This window comes from Pygoscelis adeliae, unplaced genomic scaffold, assembly GCF_000699105.1.
Source record: "Pygoscelis adeliae isolate BGI_AS28 unplaced genomic scaffold, ASM69910v1 Scaffold314, whole genome shotgun sequence".
NCBI classification, from domain to species: domain Eukaryota; kingdom Metazoa; phylum Chordata; class Aves; order Sphenisciformes; family Spheniscidae; genus Pygoscelis; species Pygoscelis adeliae.
Window position 1 is genome coordinate 580,877 of NW_008824668.1, and position 16,498 is coordinate 597,374.

Consider the following 16,498-nt stretch of genomic DNA (forward strand, 5'->3'; position numbering starts at 1 on the left):
AGCCTCCAGTCATCTGGGACCTCCCCCGTTAACCAGGACTGCTGATAGATGATGGAGAGCAGCTCAGCGAGCTCCTCTGCCAGCTCTCTCAGCACTCTCGGGTGGATCCCATCTGGCCCCCCTTGTGAGCATCCAGGTGGCGTAGTAGGTCATTGACTGCTTCCTCTTGGATTATGGGGGGTTCATCCTGCTCACCATCCCTGTCTTCCAGCTCAGGGGGCTGAATACCCTGAAGATAACTGGTCTGACTATTAAAGACTAAGGCAAAGAAAGCATTAAATACCTCAGCTTTTTCCTCATCCTCGGTGACAATGTTCCCCCCCGCATCCAATAAAGGATGGAGATTCTCCTTGGCTCTCTTCTTGTCATTAATATATTTGTAAAAACATTTTTTGTTGTCTCTAACAACAGCGGCCAGATTGCGTTCTAGCTGGGCTTTTGCCTTTCTCATTTCCTCTCTGTATGACCTAACGAGGTCCCTGTACTCTTCTTGAGTCGCCTGCCCCTTCTTCCACAAGTGGTAAACTCTCCTTTTTTTCCCGAGTCCCAGCAAGAGCTCCCCGTTCACATAGTGTGTGTATATATATATAGCTCTCATATATCTCATATATGTCATATATATCATACATGCATATCATATATATATCATATATATATATTGTGTGTGTATATATATCATATAGTCACATAGTAGAGAAAACAGGCAATAAAAATTTCCCGTATGAACTAATGGGGTATACATACATTCACTCCCAAATACTCTCCCTTCAGCAAAAAAACAAGACATCTGCCTTTGAACCGCACACTCAGCGTCGCACGGCAATTATTCCTTATGAGCCTAAAGAGGAACCGAGTGAGTCACAGCTCCATTGTGGAGTCAGTTTCGCTCTATTTTGCAAATATTTGCTCTTGAGCAGTACCGTTACTTTTGTCGCACCTGCAGACCGGCTCCTCACTGCGTGCAAGGAGATAGCTGCTAAACTGGGAGATAAAAAAGCTGGCTCGACAAGCCAGCGCACGTCTACGGAGAGTGGTCCAGGCTGTGCTGCACTGGGAATCATAGAATCATAGAATCACAGAATCATTAAGGTTGGAAGAGACCTCCAAGATCATCGAGTCCAACCGTCAACCCAACACCACCATGCCCACTAAACCATGTCCCTAAGCGCCTCATCTACACGTCTTTTAAATACCTCCAGGGATGGTGACTCAACCACTGCCCTGAGCAGCCTGGTCCAATGTTTAACCACTCTTTCAGTAAAGAAATTTTTCCTCACGTCCAATCTAAACCTCCCCTGGCGCAACTTGAGGCCATTTCCTCTCGTCCTTTCGCCAGGTACTTGGGAAAAGAGACCAACACCCACCTCACTACAGCCTCCTTTCAGGTAGTTGTAGAGAGCGATGAGGTCTCCCCTCAGCCTCCTTTTCTCCAGGCTAAACAACCCCAGCTCCCTCAGCCGCTCCTCAGCAGACTTGTTCTCCAGACCCTTCACCAGCTTCGTTGCCCTTCTCTGGACACGCTCCAGCACCTCGACGTCCTTCTTGGAGTGAGGGGCCCAAAACTGAACACAGTGTTCAAGGTGCGGCCTCACCAGTGCCAAGTACAGGGGCACGATCACTTCCCTGCTCCTGCTGGCCACACCATTTCTGACACAGGCCAGGATGCCGTTGGCCTTCTTGGCCGCCTGGGCACACTGCCGGCTCATGTTCAGCCGGCTGTCGACCAACACCCCCAGGTCCTTTTCCGCCAGGCAGCTTTCCAGCCACTCTTCCACTTTTTCTTCGGGAAATCACGCACTGCATCCCAGCACGAAGCACCAAGTAGCAAAACTCCCGAGAGCCGCCTCTCTCCCTCCAGAGGTCTTCTTCCAGCTCAAACTTTTAATTAGGTGGGTTAAACACTGTTGTCTCCACAGCCATCGTTGACATCAAGCTCTGTTTTGGCAGCGGAAAAGGAGGAGAGGCTGAGTCCACCCAAGTTGGATCTAATTGTCAACTGATGTCATGAGCCTGTAAAATATTCGAGACACAGATCCCAAGATGTCAGACACTGGTTTAGGTACCAAAACACTTGGGGAAGTAACTGCTCCATGAAATCACAGGCTTCCAGTCTGTGCATAATGGGTGTTTTAGCACCATGTTCTCAACTCTGAGCTTTCAGGAGGATGAGTTGAAGCCGTGATTCGCGGCTGGATGGACTCTTGGCTCCGTGGGAAAGGCTGCATCTTGGATGCTGCGCCTTCATCCCATGATGTCATATTCTCCCTTCGCACCCAGCTGTACCCCTCCGCGCCCAAAAAATAGCAGCTCCCCTTTCCTTCCCAGCTACGTTCAGACCTGCAAAGTGCCCCAATCCGAAATATGAACCACATGGAGCTGGGGAAGGACCTGCACAGGACCCCACTGCTGCCATCACGGACCCACTGGCAGGGTTGGCCCAGGTGCACTATGCACCGGCATGTTCCCTGTCTGTGGCAAATTGCCTTAAGGAATAAAAAAAATCACCCAGTTTGGGCTAAGAACAGAGAGAGCCTGTTCCTAACGCCGCATTAAAACTCTTAGCTTAGTGTTGTAACAGGTTTTTCAAACATTTCTGGCTCCGGTAAAATATTTTAATAACACTGATAATATTTATCATGTGGTTAGGGATGTTTGGGCTATAACAAGCCGTAACTCCAGCTGGCAGAAACCCCAGGAGGCAAATGACTCCCCTCTCTCGATTGCCAGCTGACGTCCCTCACTCACACGCTGCCCGGACAGTCACCAGTGATGGGAAGCAGCACTAAGCTCTTTGGGAAAAGCTTTTTTAATGGCCTAAATGACTTAGGCACGTAATGCCACATAAAGCCAGGGAGGCTTAAAGCCAGATGTTTTAAAGCAATTCCAGCATGTACCGAAGCAAACGTGTTCCTGTGAGGGTTTTGAACTGAGCCCCGGGGAATTACCCAGCAGGAAAATATGCGACAGCTCCCGGGGCATCACCCGGAGCGGGCCCTGAGCGGGATGGAGAGGAGGTGCCAGGTTCAGAGAAGCCATCGCAGCCACTGAATGCCACCACCCCGCTCGCCGAGAGCGGGTGCTCCTGCTCCAGGGGCTGCAGTGATTTCCTAGACCTTTTATCCTGCCAGTACCTTGCCAAAAAGCCTTCTGTTAATCAATTCTTTATTAAGACACAACTATTTCTACTCCCTAGGAGATGTCACTCAAATGGTAGTGGTGCTTGTTGGAACGTGCGGCTTGCCGGTGGGAAGTGGGGGATTAGGTAAACAGGATATTCCCTGCGGGGAGCACTTGCATCTACATCCCCCAGCAGGCAGGAAAGAGGCGGATTCCTGGAGCAGAGTATTTTCCACAGCCCCAGTCTATTCTTTTCCTGTTATGTGAGCAAAGTTTTAGGTGGGTTTCTTTTTTTTTTTTCCATTTCTCGCGGACATTCCAGATTTATTTCGTTGATTTAGTCGAACATCTGAGTGTACCGCACCCATTTATTGGGGCTTTCACCCTGGCTTCAGGATGTGTGATGTGTATATGTCTGCCTGTGCACGTGCATCAGCCCAGGATGATTTTTACGCTGCTTGAAAAGTGCTCACTGGTTAGAAAGGACTCCCAGCAAAGACATCAGCATAGCTCCATGTGGCGGAGGAAATAACACCCAGTAGAAAACTGTCAGCTGAAATCCCAGGTCACATAAACAACTATGCATACGTCCCCCTTTTTTTCTATACCATTAGTTAGGGATTCACTCACAGGGCATAAGCAGCATCAGGTAGCTGTGTGCAAATCCGTTCGCTTGTCTTCTTCACCTGTATTTCTAATTTGTAATTTCTATCTGCTGCCGGGGCCCTGAGCCTAAAACAGAAAGCTTGATACAAGCACCAGGCTCCTGCTAGAACCATCCCACCCGCCCCATCGCCAGCTCTCGGGGGCAATCAAGGCTGGTGGTGCTACTCCTGATCCTCATGGGGTTGCAGGAGATAAGCCAAGGGGAGAGGTCAGGTCTACCATCAGGTCTCCTGCAAGGTGCTGCAGCGTCTTAACCATATTGCGCTACTCAGGAGACCGTGCACGGTATAATTAAGCTGTAAGGCAATCAGGAGAACATGTTTATTAGGAGATGATGACACTCCCAGGATGTCAGCAGTTGTAAGCCTGCCCAGGGGGACCCAAATCCCTTGGGAAGGAGATTAACAGCTGATAAACAGTCCGGCTGCGATTTACCTTTTTGCATGGTCACTGAGCCAGGAGGGGATGGACAGAGGAACAGGGGGGGCTGAGGGCAGAAGGGTGCAACGTTTGCTGTCCCGTTTAGCCATGTGTGTGATGCACTTGAAACAACATCTGGAGCAGCACACAGTGAAGCCTGGGTTAAGCCACTGACTTCTTTTTTTACTATAAAAGCAGGAACATTCCACGATGGATTATAGGACTTCAACAAGCACATACCCTACAGCCTATGGAGGGAATGAATTCAGCGGGAAGGGGAGGGATGGGAGGTTGAGTACCAGGAATTAGAGCCTCGGCTGGTGTAAAATTGGCTTTGGTGGATCTGTGCTGCTTTATCACAGCTGAAAATCTGAGCTGAGGTGGGAAGGAGCAGCCAGCAGAGAGGCATGGAAAAACTTCTCTGCTAGAGGGTGGTGCAGTTTTGGAGCAAGGGCTCGGGGTGGCATCTCCCTCCCCGGGGGTTTTCAGGGCTCGGCTAGAGAACAGGAACCAGCAAAATCCCACTTCGAGGAGCAAGCTGGATAGGAGATCCCCCAGACATCCCTCCCCACCAGCATTGGTGGCATGATTGTGTGTGTGTGTGGCTCGTTCTTGAAGGACACAACACAGTGTGACTTCTTCCCCGTTAGCTTGTCCCCAGCCGTCCCACAGCACCAACCCAACATGGTGGCACAGTCCTGATGCACATGAAAAAAATCCTTACCAAGAACGGTCTGACAACATATCTAGACCAGCAACCCATCCTGGGTCTCCCTTTTGCCAGGCCCAACTGTGTCAACTGTCCCCTTGTCAAGGCAGAGACCCCCGTGGTCCTTCAGCGAGCCCTGATGTGACCACTGACCCTTGAATCTGCTGCCACACAAATTATTATCAAGAACAAACCCAACAACAAGCTGATGGGTGGTGCAAAGTGCACCGAGGGGCTTTCAACCCACTTCCAGCAGTGCAAGGAGCGGGGCTGGGGTCCTGTGGGCTGGGCGCTGAAAAAGCCCGTGCAGCCGGGGTTTGCAGGCACTCGGTGTCTGCATCTGGGGAATAGCTTCAGAAAATTTTGTGGCCGCCTCGCAGCAGCACTCCCCACCCACCGGGCTGAGCTTTTTGGAAGGCGCAGCTCCCCAGCCAGCGCCCGAGGCTGCAATATTGAAAGGAATCTGAAGCAGCATTGAATTTCACTGGGATCTGAGCACCAGACCCCTCAGGTCCCTTTCCAAACCCCCAGCCAGCAGAAGCAAACACAGCCCTGGGAGAGCAGCATCGCTTTATCATCAGCAACACGCACACCTCTTATAGATTGGTGCTGGCCCTCCATCTCCACGTGCCTCAAAATACGCTGCTCCCAGGGTAGCTAGCTCCAGCAGGACACCCCTCCACCATGGGTCTGTGTACCAACTGACCTGCTGCTGCTAATTACCCTCGATATTAGTGCTGTCAAGAGCTCGTAAGCCTGTAATTAGAAGCAGAAAGAGGAGGTGGATAGGTGGCGGCGGAAGACTGGAAAGCATGAGATGCTGCATGTCAGCAGGCAGGCTGGAGAACATGTGCAACAAGAGACCTCCATGGGCATCGTTAATCTGGATCTTTTAATTGGGAGTTTGGAAGAAGCATTTTCCATCTGTCTTCAAAGAGATGAGGGCCAGAGCTGCCCCAAGGAGGCTGGAGCAGGACGACGACCGGCCCCTGCGAGGCTGGCATCAGCTCTCTTGCAATGATTTCCATCTTCCCTCGCTGCGAGCAGCCTCCTGGATGAGGGACACACGTCACAACAAGTCCCTGGCCCCTTCCCTCTCCCGTGCTTGCTCAGCCCAGCAGCCCCAGGGGAGGATGAATTTCCATTACTGCTTTCAAGTCTTGCTGCTGGTTATTGCTTACCGCTATATCAGCCGTCAAAGTTCCCATGAAAACAGTGAATAGGACACAAATTGCAAATTAGGCTTTAATTAGAAGCTGGCACCTGCTTTCTGACCAAGAAATACAATGAAGACATCTCTATGTTGCTATGGCAGTCCAGAAACATAGATTTCTGTTTCAGGACCCTTTGAAGACAAATTTACTCAGCACTATAAACTTGTATGCCAAAGTGATTAACACTTTAATGCTAATATCAAGCTGGACCAGTTACACACATTTTATTCATTAGAAGGCATCATTTTTCAACTGTGTCTTATCAGTATGTAAATGAGATTTTGACTCGGTCGTCGTCTGCTCCCAAAAGCGCAGCCAAAGTGAATTCAATTAATGCGATTTACATCCCAATGTGACACGCGAGGCTGTGCAGGGCTTGATAAGGCAGCCAGATGGGAGCTGGGCTCCCGGCACAGCCGTGCCATCGCCCTCCGCCTCCTCCCGGCTCCCCGTCTTCGCCGGGCACCCCCAAAACAAAGGCCCCTGGCCAACCCCAACCCAAACCTGATTCTCCCTCCTCCTTGATCCTCCTACTGGCATGGGACATCCCATCTCCTGCCACCGCCCTGCTGCTGGAGCCATTGAGATGGCACTGAAGCCACCAGCGCCAGCACAGGGTCACACTGGGGTAAATAAGGACAAACTCTAGCCTTTCTTTACGGTTGGACTCGATGATCTTAAAGGTCTTTTCCAACCTAAATGATTCTATGATTCTAAATGATTCTATGATTCTTCTCAGCTCAGGCAAGCCCTGCAGACGTGCAAAACAGCTGGTTAAGTGTCTTCCACTGCAAGGACAGGCCCTCAGGAGATCCTGGCTCCCCCCTTAAAAATCACTCTAGCTTCTCCCTGATTTGGGCCAAAATCCTGATCCTGCTTATGCCAGGGCCAGACCGGAGGAAGCCTGCTGCTTTCAGCGCTACGTCAGGCACCAGCCACAGATTTCGGTGTAAACACCGATGTAGGATGATGTACACGAGCTCAGGCACTGCTCAACTGGGCTAAGGGGAAGAAGGACACTTATTCTGCCCTCCTCATGCTGTACAGCAGCTCTGCACATGGTAATTTTAGCCAGAAACCTGAGTTCTGTCTCATAGCTTGAGATTTTTCTACGGGCCCCACAGCTCTTGTGTGGGGGGGACCTATTTGGCCAGAGCTGGCTCAGAAGCAGGGAAAGCACAGGCAATCCCCTCCTGGGAATGGCCTCATGGACATTTTGCCAGTGCCTAGTCAAAACGGGATGTGGTTAGGTGTAAGAGTCATCCCAAAACCCCTAAAAACAAGGCTCAGTGCCTGCTCTTAATGCAGAACGCAGTAATTTGCCCGAAAGAGCTGCTGATATATATGGTATATGCAAGAACATGTACCCAAGAGCCTGGGAGGAAAAAAAAAGATATTTTTCCTTAAGTGACTGAGCTTCATCTGAAAATTAAATAGGTGTTTCTGTCCCTGCTCATGCCAGGAGACTGCCCAGACGTTGCGTGGAGGCACGTCCTTGGCTGGAGGTTTGGAGGGCTGGGTGCGAGGCCGAAAAACATCATCGCGTTACTCGCGATGGCCAATTTGTGCACAGTGTAATAAATTTTCTTCTGAAGGAATGAACACTTGCTAACATTTCCGAAGCAGGCAGTATTTATTGCTTTGTTTATGCAATGCTGCTTGTATCCAGGTAAATCACTGATGTCTCTCCTGACCCCAAAGTTTGCCCCGACCCTGCTCTGCGCTTTGCCCACCCGATGTGGATGCTCGTGTTTGAGCACAGGGTAGGTCCGCAATGTAAATGCAACATGCGGCTCTGAGCGGGCACCTGTCCCGAGCCGGCAGCTCCGGCATGGCTGGGAAACAGCGGTCGAGAAAAGCCCACACGTCCGTGACAGCTAATTAATCCGGGGAACGTGCAGCCCTGCTGTCGGGGGAAATGCAACGCCTGGCTGCACAGGAAGAGCCAGGAGAGCAAAGTGGTGCTTAGCTGATGCTGTAACCAAGAGTCATGCACCCTCTCTTTGCAGTTCTGCAGGGAGCTGAATTTGTCCCCAGCGTCCCCGAGCTCACCCTGCCCGCTGCGCCCTCCGGCCCCTCAGGGATACCCTCCCTGCTTCTCCTCTCTCACTTCCAGAAGAGCTTCTCATTGTGGTTGCATAGCTCATTTTCATGATTGCATAGTGCATGGTGGGAAAGCTTTTCCAGGCACCTCCCTGTCCTACCTGCTCCCCTTCAGCTCCCACCCAAGCACGGATGCTCATCCCCTGCCTCCCAATGCTCCCTAGGCCATTTCCACTCCCCGCATCCCCGCAGCCCCATCCCCACCACCGCCCCAATCCCACCAGCTCCCCCAGAGCAATCCCCCCCACGGCAGGGACCCATCCCAGCTCAATTTGCTTTCCAGGCATGGACTTTGCTGGGCCAACCCCCTCAATTTGATTTCCAGGCATGGATTTTGCTGGGCAGACCCATTGCGCTGAGCTCCCAGGCAGGGAGCTACCATTAATTCATTGCATGCCACTCTGCAGCCAGCCAGCAGTTTGTTATCTCACCTGTGAGCAAGGTTAAGCTTTTTCCACAAATAAAACTTTCCACGATAATTATTCACCTTAACAGAGCGATTATGGAGGGAAGCGAAGAGGAGAAGACTTTTCTAGAGTGGCGAATTCTGCCTGGGAGCTGGAGCGGTCCCCACGACCCCAAACACAAAGTCAATTGTTGCTCAAAATCTTCCTTTGTAGGGTTCAAAGGACAGGCAATAAGCAAGCTCAAATTATCGCTGGGCCTTAATGAAGCTGCATTCAGCCTGAGCAGAATTGCCTGCTTATTCATGCAAATTCACTGTAACCAGCTTATGCACATTATCCAGCGCAGCGCCGGGGACCTGTGGGAGATCCTAGTTGCCTGGGGGAGATTAGGAGAGGAAACTCAGGACCTAGCAGCTAAGGTGCTTCCAAATATCCCAATTAATTCCCAGATTGGCCCTGCATTAAGACAATATTATAGGCCCTTATTGTCTGAGTGCATATGACTGTTAATGACGGGAAAAGTCCCCAAGCACTTGGTACAGCCTCCAGCTGAGCAGCCCTGTACGTCCAACCAGGGAAGAACAGCATCGCATTGATCAGCTTGTTCCCAGGCCTTAATCAATACTTGCTTTGACTACGTGGAAATGCTCATTTATCTGTCGCGTGCAGATAATAATGAGATTGTCGAGGTGGCCGGCTGTAATAAATGCCAGAGGATGCTAACAACCCCCGCGGTGCTGGCATCAGCGGGAATTCTCATTTCTCATTCCCGCACAGTCGCAAATTTTAGACACAAAACCTTGGTGGCTTGTGCTGTCTGGGGAAGGCATCCACAAGCCACCGCTCACCGGAGCACACAGGGGCAGGACCGTGTTTTGCGCAAACCAGACAGGCTCCCAGGGTTTGCTTTAGAGAAATTTGGGCACCTGACGCCAATGACCCTCACCCAAGTACCCTCCCAAGCACAGCTTCAGCTCTGCCTTCAGGAGGAAACCTGCATGAATCTCAGCAATCTCATACCAGTGAGTCCAGAGCCCTCCCTGCAGTCACCCAGGCAGGACCGACCTCATCCAAGGTGGATGCCCCAACGTTGGCCACCAAGGCCATGCCTGCCCTGGAGGAAACGGGTGCTGGCAGGGCACAGCTCACTTTGTCCTGAGGCAGAGGTGCAAAATGGGTCAGTGAACCCATCCAGGATTCATCTTTCATTGATGGGATGAGCTGAACATGGAGATTTACATGCAGGTAACCAGGGGGGCTCCTCCTCTGGTGGCTGGTGGCCATAAGTCCAAAGACACCTGCAAGAGCAAAGGGAGTTACTCCAGGTGCAAGGGCCACAGTTTAGTGTCAGTTTTCAGTTACCATGGGGTAAATCTGGAGTGACCCAAGCGCACACCATCACTCGTGTGCGTCTGCAGTCTTGCAAGCAATGGCAGAGTTTGGTCTCACTGGTGAAGCCCTGTAGGAAGGAGCAGCCAGAGGAGCTGCCCAGGACCTGGGAGATGGAGGGAAGAGTGTACAACATTGGACTGGTGTCCTGGTTTTGGTTGGGATAGAGTTAATTTTCTTCCTAGTAGCTGGTACAGTGCTGTGTTTTGGATTTAGGGTGAGAATAATGTTGATAACACACCAATGTTTTAGTTGTTGCTGAGCAGTGCTTACACTAAGTCAAGGACTTTTCAGCTTCCCATGCTCTACCGACTGAGAAGGCTGGAGGGGCACAAGAAGCTGGGAGGGGGCACAGCCGGGACAGCTGACCCAAACTGGCCAAAGGGACATTCCATACCCTGTGACGTCATGCTCAGTACATAAACTGGGGAAAGCTGGCCGGGGGGGCCACTGCTCGGGGACTGGCTGGGCATCGGTTGGTGGGTGGTGAGCAATTGTTTTTCATTGGCATCACTTGTCTTTCTTGGGGTTTATTTCTCTCTCTTTTTGTTATTTTGCTTTTCATTACAATTCATGATGATGATGATGATGATTATTATTATTACATTTCAATTATTAAACTGTTCTTATCTCAACCCATGACTTTTCTTACTTTTACTCGTCCGATTCTCTCCCCCATCCCACCCGGGGCAGGAGGGAGTGAGCGAGCGGCTGTGTGGTGCTCAGTTGCCGGCTGGGGTTAAACCACCACAGCTGGGAACCCCACAAATCTCATTAAACTTTACATCTGGTACAAAAAAAAGCCAACAAAAAGAAGAGATCTAAGTGCATTTAACCCAAGGCCGGGGTTTGAAGAAAGGGAAGAGACAGGGCAAAGGAAACCGCTGGGCACAGCACAAAGGGCAACGGCCACCACAGGCTGTTTGCTCCCCAGTTAGACCCATCCCACCATCAATTTTTTAGGCCAGATAGCGCCAGTCTCCAAGTGGTGCCGGGGTGTTCCCGGGGCGCACGGTGAGCCCGTACACCAGAGAAAAGCCACATTCCTACAAAATAGATGAGCAGCATTTGCTCTTGCGTGGCAGGAGGAGAGGCAGCCCAAGCGATTATGTTGTAGCTTCAGGAAAGAGGGGTACCTTTGGAAACGTGTTATTTTTCCGTTTGTTATTTTCCTATTTAATGAGGCTGTTGCAGGGACACAAATATCAACTTCCTTTTCCTTATCAGCTGGGGGAAAAAAAAATAACAGGCTGCTGACCCCGGTTAACTCCTTCCGCAGCCGCCAGCGGCAGGGTGCTTCACGCACGTTAGCTGCATCCCCTCGAGGTCAGTGGGTTACGGCTCTTCCCAAGGGTATCTATTTCAGACCCAAAAAAATCCCCCGCTGCCACAAAACAACAGCTGAAGGGGAAAAGGGGGCTTGTTTTTAACTGACCCTGTTAAAACTGGTGGGTGCCATGAAAGCAAATAAGAGCCGTGTATTTCCAGGAGCAGCTTTGTGGCCCTAACACAGTCCACCCAAAATCCGCTCCCTTCCACTAGACACCTTCAAACACCCTGAAAACTGCAGGGCTGGGGCACTGAATATCTAAAGACAGGGAGGACTAAGGGTGAAGGTGGTTTAGTAGAGGCTGGACAGAAGATGGGTAGGATGGCCAGGGCTCAAACTGAGCCCTTCCTTCACTTACAGCACTGGTCCAGGCTGTCCAGGAGGTAGTGGGATCTCCACCATTGATGGCTTATGGTTTTCAAGATCCTAAAATACTCCGTCCCCATTGAATTCACATTCCCCCTATGGAAATGCTTCAGTCACACGGTTTGTATCTCTCCCACCAGCCCAGAAGCACCAGCCAAGCGAAATGCTGCCACGACCCAAGCAAGTCCCATGAGGAATTTCTTGCAGCCAGGGCCAAACTCCGGCTAATCTAACAGAAAGACCCAGCTGCAAAACATACACGTGTGGGTATAACCCTAGAAAACCAGAGTTAATTAAGCCTCTCAATGGCAAAAGCTTTTAACTGCATAGCAGCAGCCTGGCTGGAGGCTGGGCAATTTGTGCATAGCTGCAGGGAGACTTTCCGTGCTCCCGCTGCCGTGGCACGCAAGCCTGTCCTCCGCACCGGAGAGCCCAAAGTAGTAGAGGAGGCAGTTGCCGCACAGAGGTAGACCCAGAGCCAAGGGTCTGGCCTCTCTCCCCAGCCAAACCCTCATCCCCAGCCCCCCGGTTCTGGTGAAACCCTGGAAGGGTTTGCAACCCCGACTTCTCTCGCTGGTCTTGAGCAACCTCCCTCCAGCCCCACGCATTGCTCCGAGGAGGGGGGAAGCGACCTTCTCACCCCAAAACAGTGCTCCGGGGAGCACTCCTGCATGGTTGGCATCAAACCCATATTCTTCCCTCCTTGGGTATTGAGGGCTGGACCCACAGAAAGGTTTAATTCCACCCAGGATGGAAGTGCTGGGTGAGACAAAAGGTCCATGTGCGTGCAGACCCAATCTCTGCTGGTGCCCAAAATCTCAACCCCAAAGGAAGAGCACGATAGCAGTATTCCTGACAGTGCCATAAATCACTGCCCCACACTCTGCTGTGCCTGAATTCCCCGCCTGTCCCCACCCCAGAGCCGGGAGCTGCTCTCGTTCCCCTCCCCGGCCAGGACGCCCCATCTGCAGGTTTGCACAAGCAAGGTGCACTGAACCCTCGCACTCTTACGCTAAAAGGAAAGGCACAGTCCCTGTCCCTTTGCCCTCTCATTTTCAAGTGCCGCCTTGAAAATTAAGCCACGTTAACCCGCAGCCGGGGCTGGCCACCGCGACCTCCCCGGCTCATTCCCACTGCCCCTTCCTAATTGCCTCCCGGTGCCTGCAGCAGTTCAGCCCAGCCCTCGCGGTGGCTCGTGGCTGTGATTATCTGTGGCTCTTTCAAATCCCTACGTAGCTGCAAGGCTGGTCCCTACCCAGGGAGAGGAGAGGGGAGCAGCTCCTGGAGCCACGGTTGGCAAACGCAAACTTGGGGTGGCATAATGAGGGTTATTAAGAAACGAGATGCTGGGGCTCATCGGCTGGGAACAGGGAAAGGGAGATGCTCCAGTGATGGAGTTGAGGTAGAAGCAAGATGCTGCTGTGGCAGCCAAAAACTCGGGGCTCTCAGAGCTACTGGCCACCGGCTATGGGCTCAGGTACTGGCTGACCCTGTGCTGAAAGCCCTGTCCGTTGGCTGCCGAGTCCAAAGCTGCACCTGCACTGCTGTCCCCGAGACCCCACCGCTCCTGAAACACGGCTGATGGAGCAAACTCTGTTTGCAGAGCCCACGCAGAGGAAGAGGAGGAGTTGGCTTGTCTGAGTCCTCTCCTCCCACGAGGAGGGATGGGAGAGATGGATGGGGGCACATCTCCAGGGGACTGGGACACTGGCTACACCCAGGACTCCTCCCTGGGTACCAGTAGGGTCATCCTAGGAACCCCCTTCCCAGCCAGGCGATGTGCATGGAGATCCCAACCTGCTCGGCCAAAATGAGCCACCATCTCGTTTTGCCACACGGTTTCGGGTCCCTTCCCCCAGCCCTGACACTACAGGATGATATTCAGTCCACGCCTGCCTCCGAGCCCTGGGAAGATTTCCAAATGGCACGACAGCGTCATGCTGGGGGCCAGCTCCAATGCGCAGCTGCCTCTCGCCCGAGACGCCACTCACCCCCTGGCTCCTCCAGGATAATGATAGCAGCCTCCGTCCCCCCAAAACAAATGCATTTATATCCAATGCCCGCTGCACTCTCCTCCCCCTAATAACTGGTTCTGTGGGTGGGGGGGGGGGGGGTGGCTCCCCGGGCCACCTCCCCACGGCACCCTGGCTACGTCACTCATGGGCCAAAAAGGGGCAAGTGTAAGTTTGGCATCGGTTTGCGGTATCGAAGCCTTCCCGGGGTCACCATCGATTCGTGCATTGGCAAAACAGGGACACAGTGGGAGCAAGGGTCTTTCTGCTCTGGTTTCTGCAAATAAGCAGAAATAGCATCATTTATGGGCAACACCAAACCAGAGAGGAACATGGTTTTGCCCATGGGCTGACCCTGCCTGCTAAGAAGCCCATCGCTGCATGGCAACCTGCCTTTTCCAGCTTTTGGGGGTTTTATCATAGGCAAGATACAAAGGCAAATCCAATGGGAAATTGGGCCAGGCAGCCGGGGGCTGGGACACAGCCCTGGCCCATCCGCCCAGCCCGAGGGCAGGTGCTGCCCAGGTCCCTTTGCAGAGGTTAGTTTTGAGCGTCCTTAAGGCAGGCAGCACCATCATCCCTCGTCTTCCTCAGCCCCACTGATCCTTGATCCTTCCCTCCTGCCCCCCCCCTCCCCAGGCACCCACCTCCAGCCCCAGCACACTGCATGTCCAGATCTCCATCCATCTGCAAATCCCACGAGGATTTTGCATCCTGAAGGGAGAAAATATCTCTATTTTAGAAGGGAAAAAAAAAAAATCAAAAACTCGGTGCTTACGTGACAGGCAAGAACACACCAAGCGCAGAGCGCAAGCGCTTTCTCCAGCATCATTCCCTTCCAGTAGCAGCGGCTGGACCTGATGCTCCGTTTGAGACTCCATCACAGCTTAAAGGTAAAGCAACTCAATGCCCCTCTGCACGTGACAACCAAAAACCACAAGCCAGCGCAGGGTCCAGCACGGTGAGAAAGGCAACGCTGAGCCCTGCGAACACCGAATGCGTGGCTGGTTGCTTCTGCGGGGCTCAGGCTCACGTCAGCTCCTCTCCCCTGGGTAGCACCAGCCCAGCAGCACCAGCCCATCCCCAAAAGAAACCTGCTGCTCTAGATGAATAAGCCAGCTCAGGTCCAGCAGGCAGCATCCTCAGGGACGATGAACCGGCCACGGTCCGACCAACCCACCGCTCACAGCGGAGGGCTCAGAGAGTTTGGTCCCGTCTAAAATGCCTGTTGCAAGGAGGTTATTTTGGCTTTTTTGGGTTGAGGGGTTTTTTTTCCTGGTTTCCTTCTATGCTTTCCGTTCAAAAATAAAAGCAACAGCAGATCTTTTTAGGAGCGGAGAACAAAAAAGCTGTAAAATTAGGCGACTGCATCTGAAAAGCCGCTGTCTGTGTTGTCTGGGCATTCAGCAGTGCCCCTGCTTCCCTTTTGAAGTGTTCTTGTAAAACCCCATTATTCTTCACTCAAACACACGAAACAACTGCAGTCAGGCCCTTGTTGAAGGAATAATATCTTTGCTTCCGTGCCAGCACTTTGCCATTAATGTTTTATTGCTTTTAAAGCACTTCACAGCCTCCCTCTCCTCGTGTCTCCCACCTTTTTATATACCAAGACATTTTGCAACTTCCAGAGGTGGGCACGTGGGCTTTGGCAAACCTGCCGTCCAGCCCTCGATCCTCCCTGGCCAGCGGGCTGAGCCTTCGCAGGGGCTTGGCATGAAGCAAGACTGCTCGGCCCATCGCAGGAGCAGGGCTTTAATAGGTTAAAGACCAAAAGGCAGCTCCTGGGGAAATCGCTCCTCTGATTTCCATCACCTCCTGGGTCGAATTCAGCTCTCCTGCTCTCAGCATCGGGCAGTAACGGAGAAAGCCCCAGCCTCGCTCTCCCCACTGCTCTGGAGGTAGCAGGGTGGCTCCGTCCTCTATTTATTTCCCGTCCCTTCTCTGAGGTTTTCCAAAGGAAAGGAAATCTTTTTTTTTCCCCAAGGTTTGGGAATCTCCCATTCCCAAAGACCGGGAGAAGATTTCCCAGGGAAATCTTGCGGCAGTTGCAGGCAGGGACCTGCGGAGGGACAGGGCAGGATGCCCACCCCCAGCGACACCCACCCCAGCGCTGCCTCCCCGCATCACCCATCCAGCTGAAAAGTCACCAGGGTTTCCCTTCTAAAGGCAAAACAAAACACAAATATTCCTTAATCAAGCAATAGCATTAACCAGAAAGACCATTGTTATGGGATAACGCTATCCTTGACTCCCTATAAAGGCAGGGAGGAGCAAGATATTTATTTCCAAAGGCAGAAGAAATTAATCCTCCAAACGCTTCCATCACAGTGACATAATTTCTGTTATACCCTGTGACCGGTGGAGATGTAATCATGTCACTTGATGGATGGCGGTGTAGGAGGGTGTCAATTGTGTTATTGACCCGCTGAGCCCGGGCTGCTCCCGAGCATCGCTTGCCTTGGCCAAGGAGGTAGGGGAACGTCTGATCCACGCAAGCGCATTTTGAAGGTGCACGAGGCTTTTTCAAGCCTGTTTCTGGTGGAGGAAGGTTTCTTTTCGTGGCAGCAGTCCTGCCGGCCGGGCCCCATCTATTTTAATGCATGTTAAAACGCGCCGTTTCTGAAAGGACATGTGGCAGGCACAGAAATTGCAAATGAGGGTGTTGCCACCTGCTCCCGCGCAATGCAAATCGTATTAACGCAGGACAAGGGGGCACCTCCACCGCAGCCGGCTGCTGCCCGCCTGCCGGCCACACCGCAGGGAGA

At 52.2% G+C, this 16,498-nt stretch overlaps 1 protein-coding gene across 1 annotated transcript in view; it reads right to left on the bottom strand.

The window, feature by feature from the left end:
* PELI2 (pellino E3 ubiquitin protein ligase family member 2) overlaps nt 1-15,470 on the bottom strand; it is a 171,522-nt gene extending 156,052 nt beyond the window's left edge. The window contains exon 1 of the mRNA XM_009322935.1: nt 15,388-15,470. Within this exon, the coding sequence (XP_009321210.1) occupies nt 15,388-15,470 (83 nt within the window). The remainder of the gene's footprint in view (nt 1-15,387) is intronic.
* Between the last annotated feature and the right edge of the window lie 1,028 nt (nt 15,471-16,498).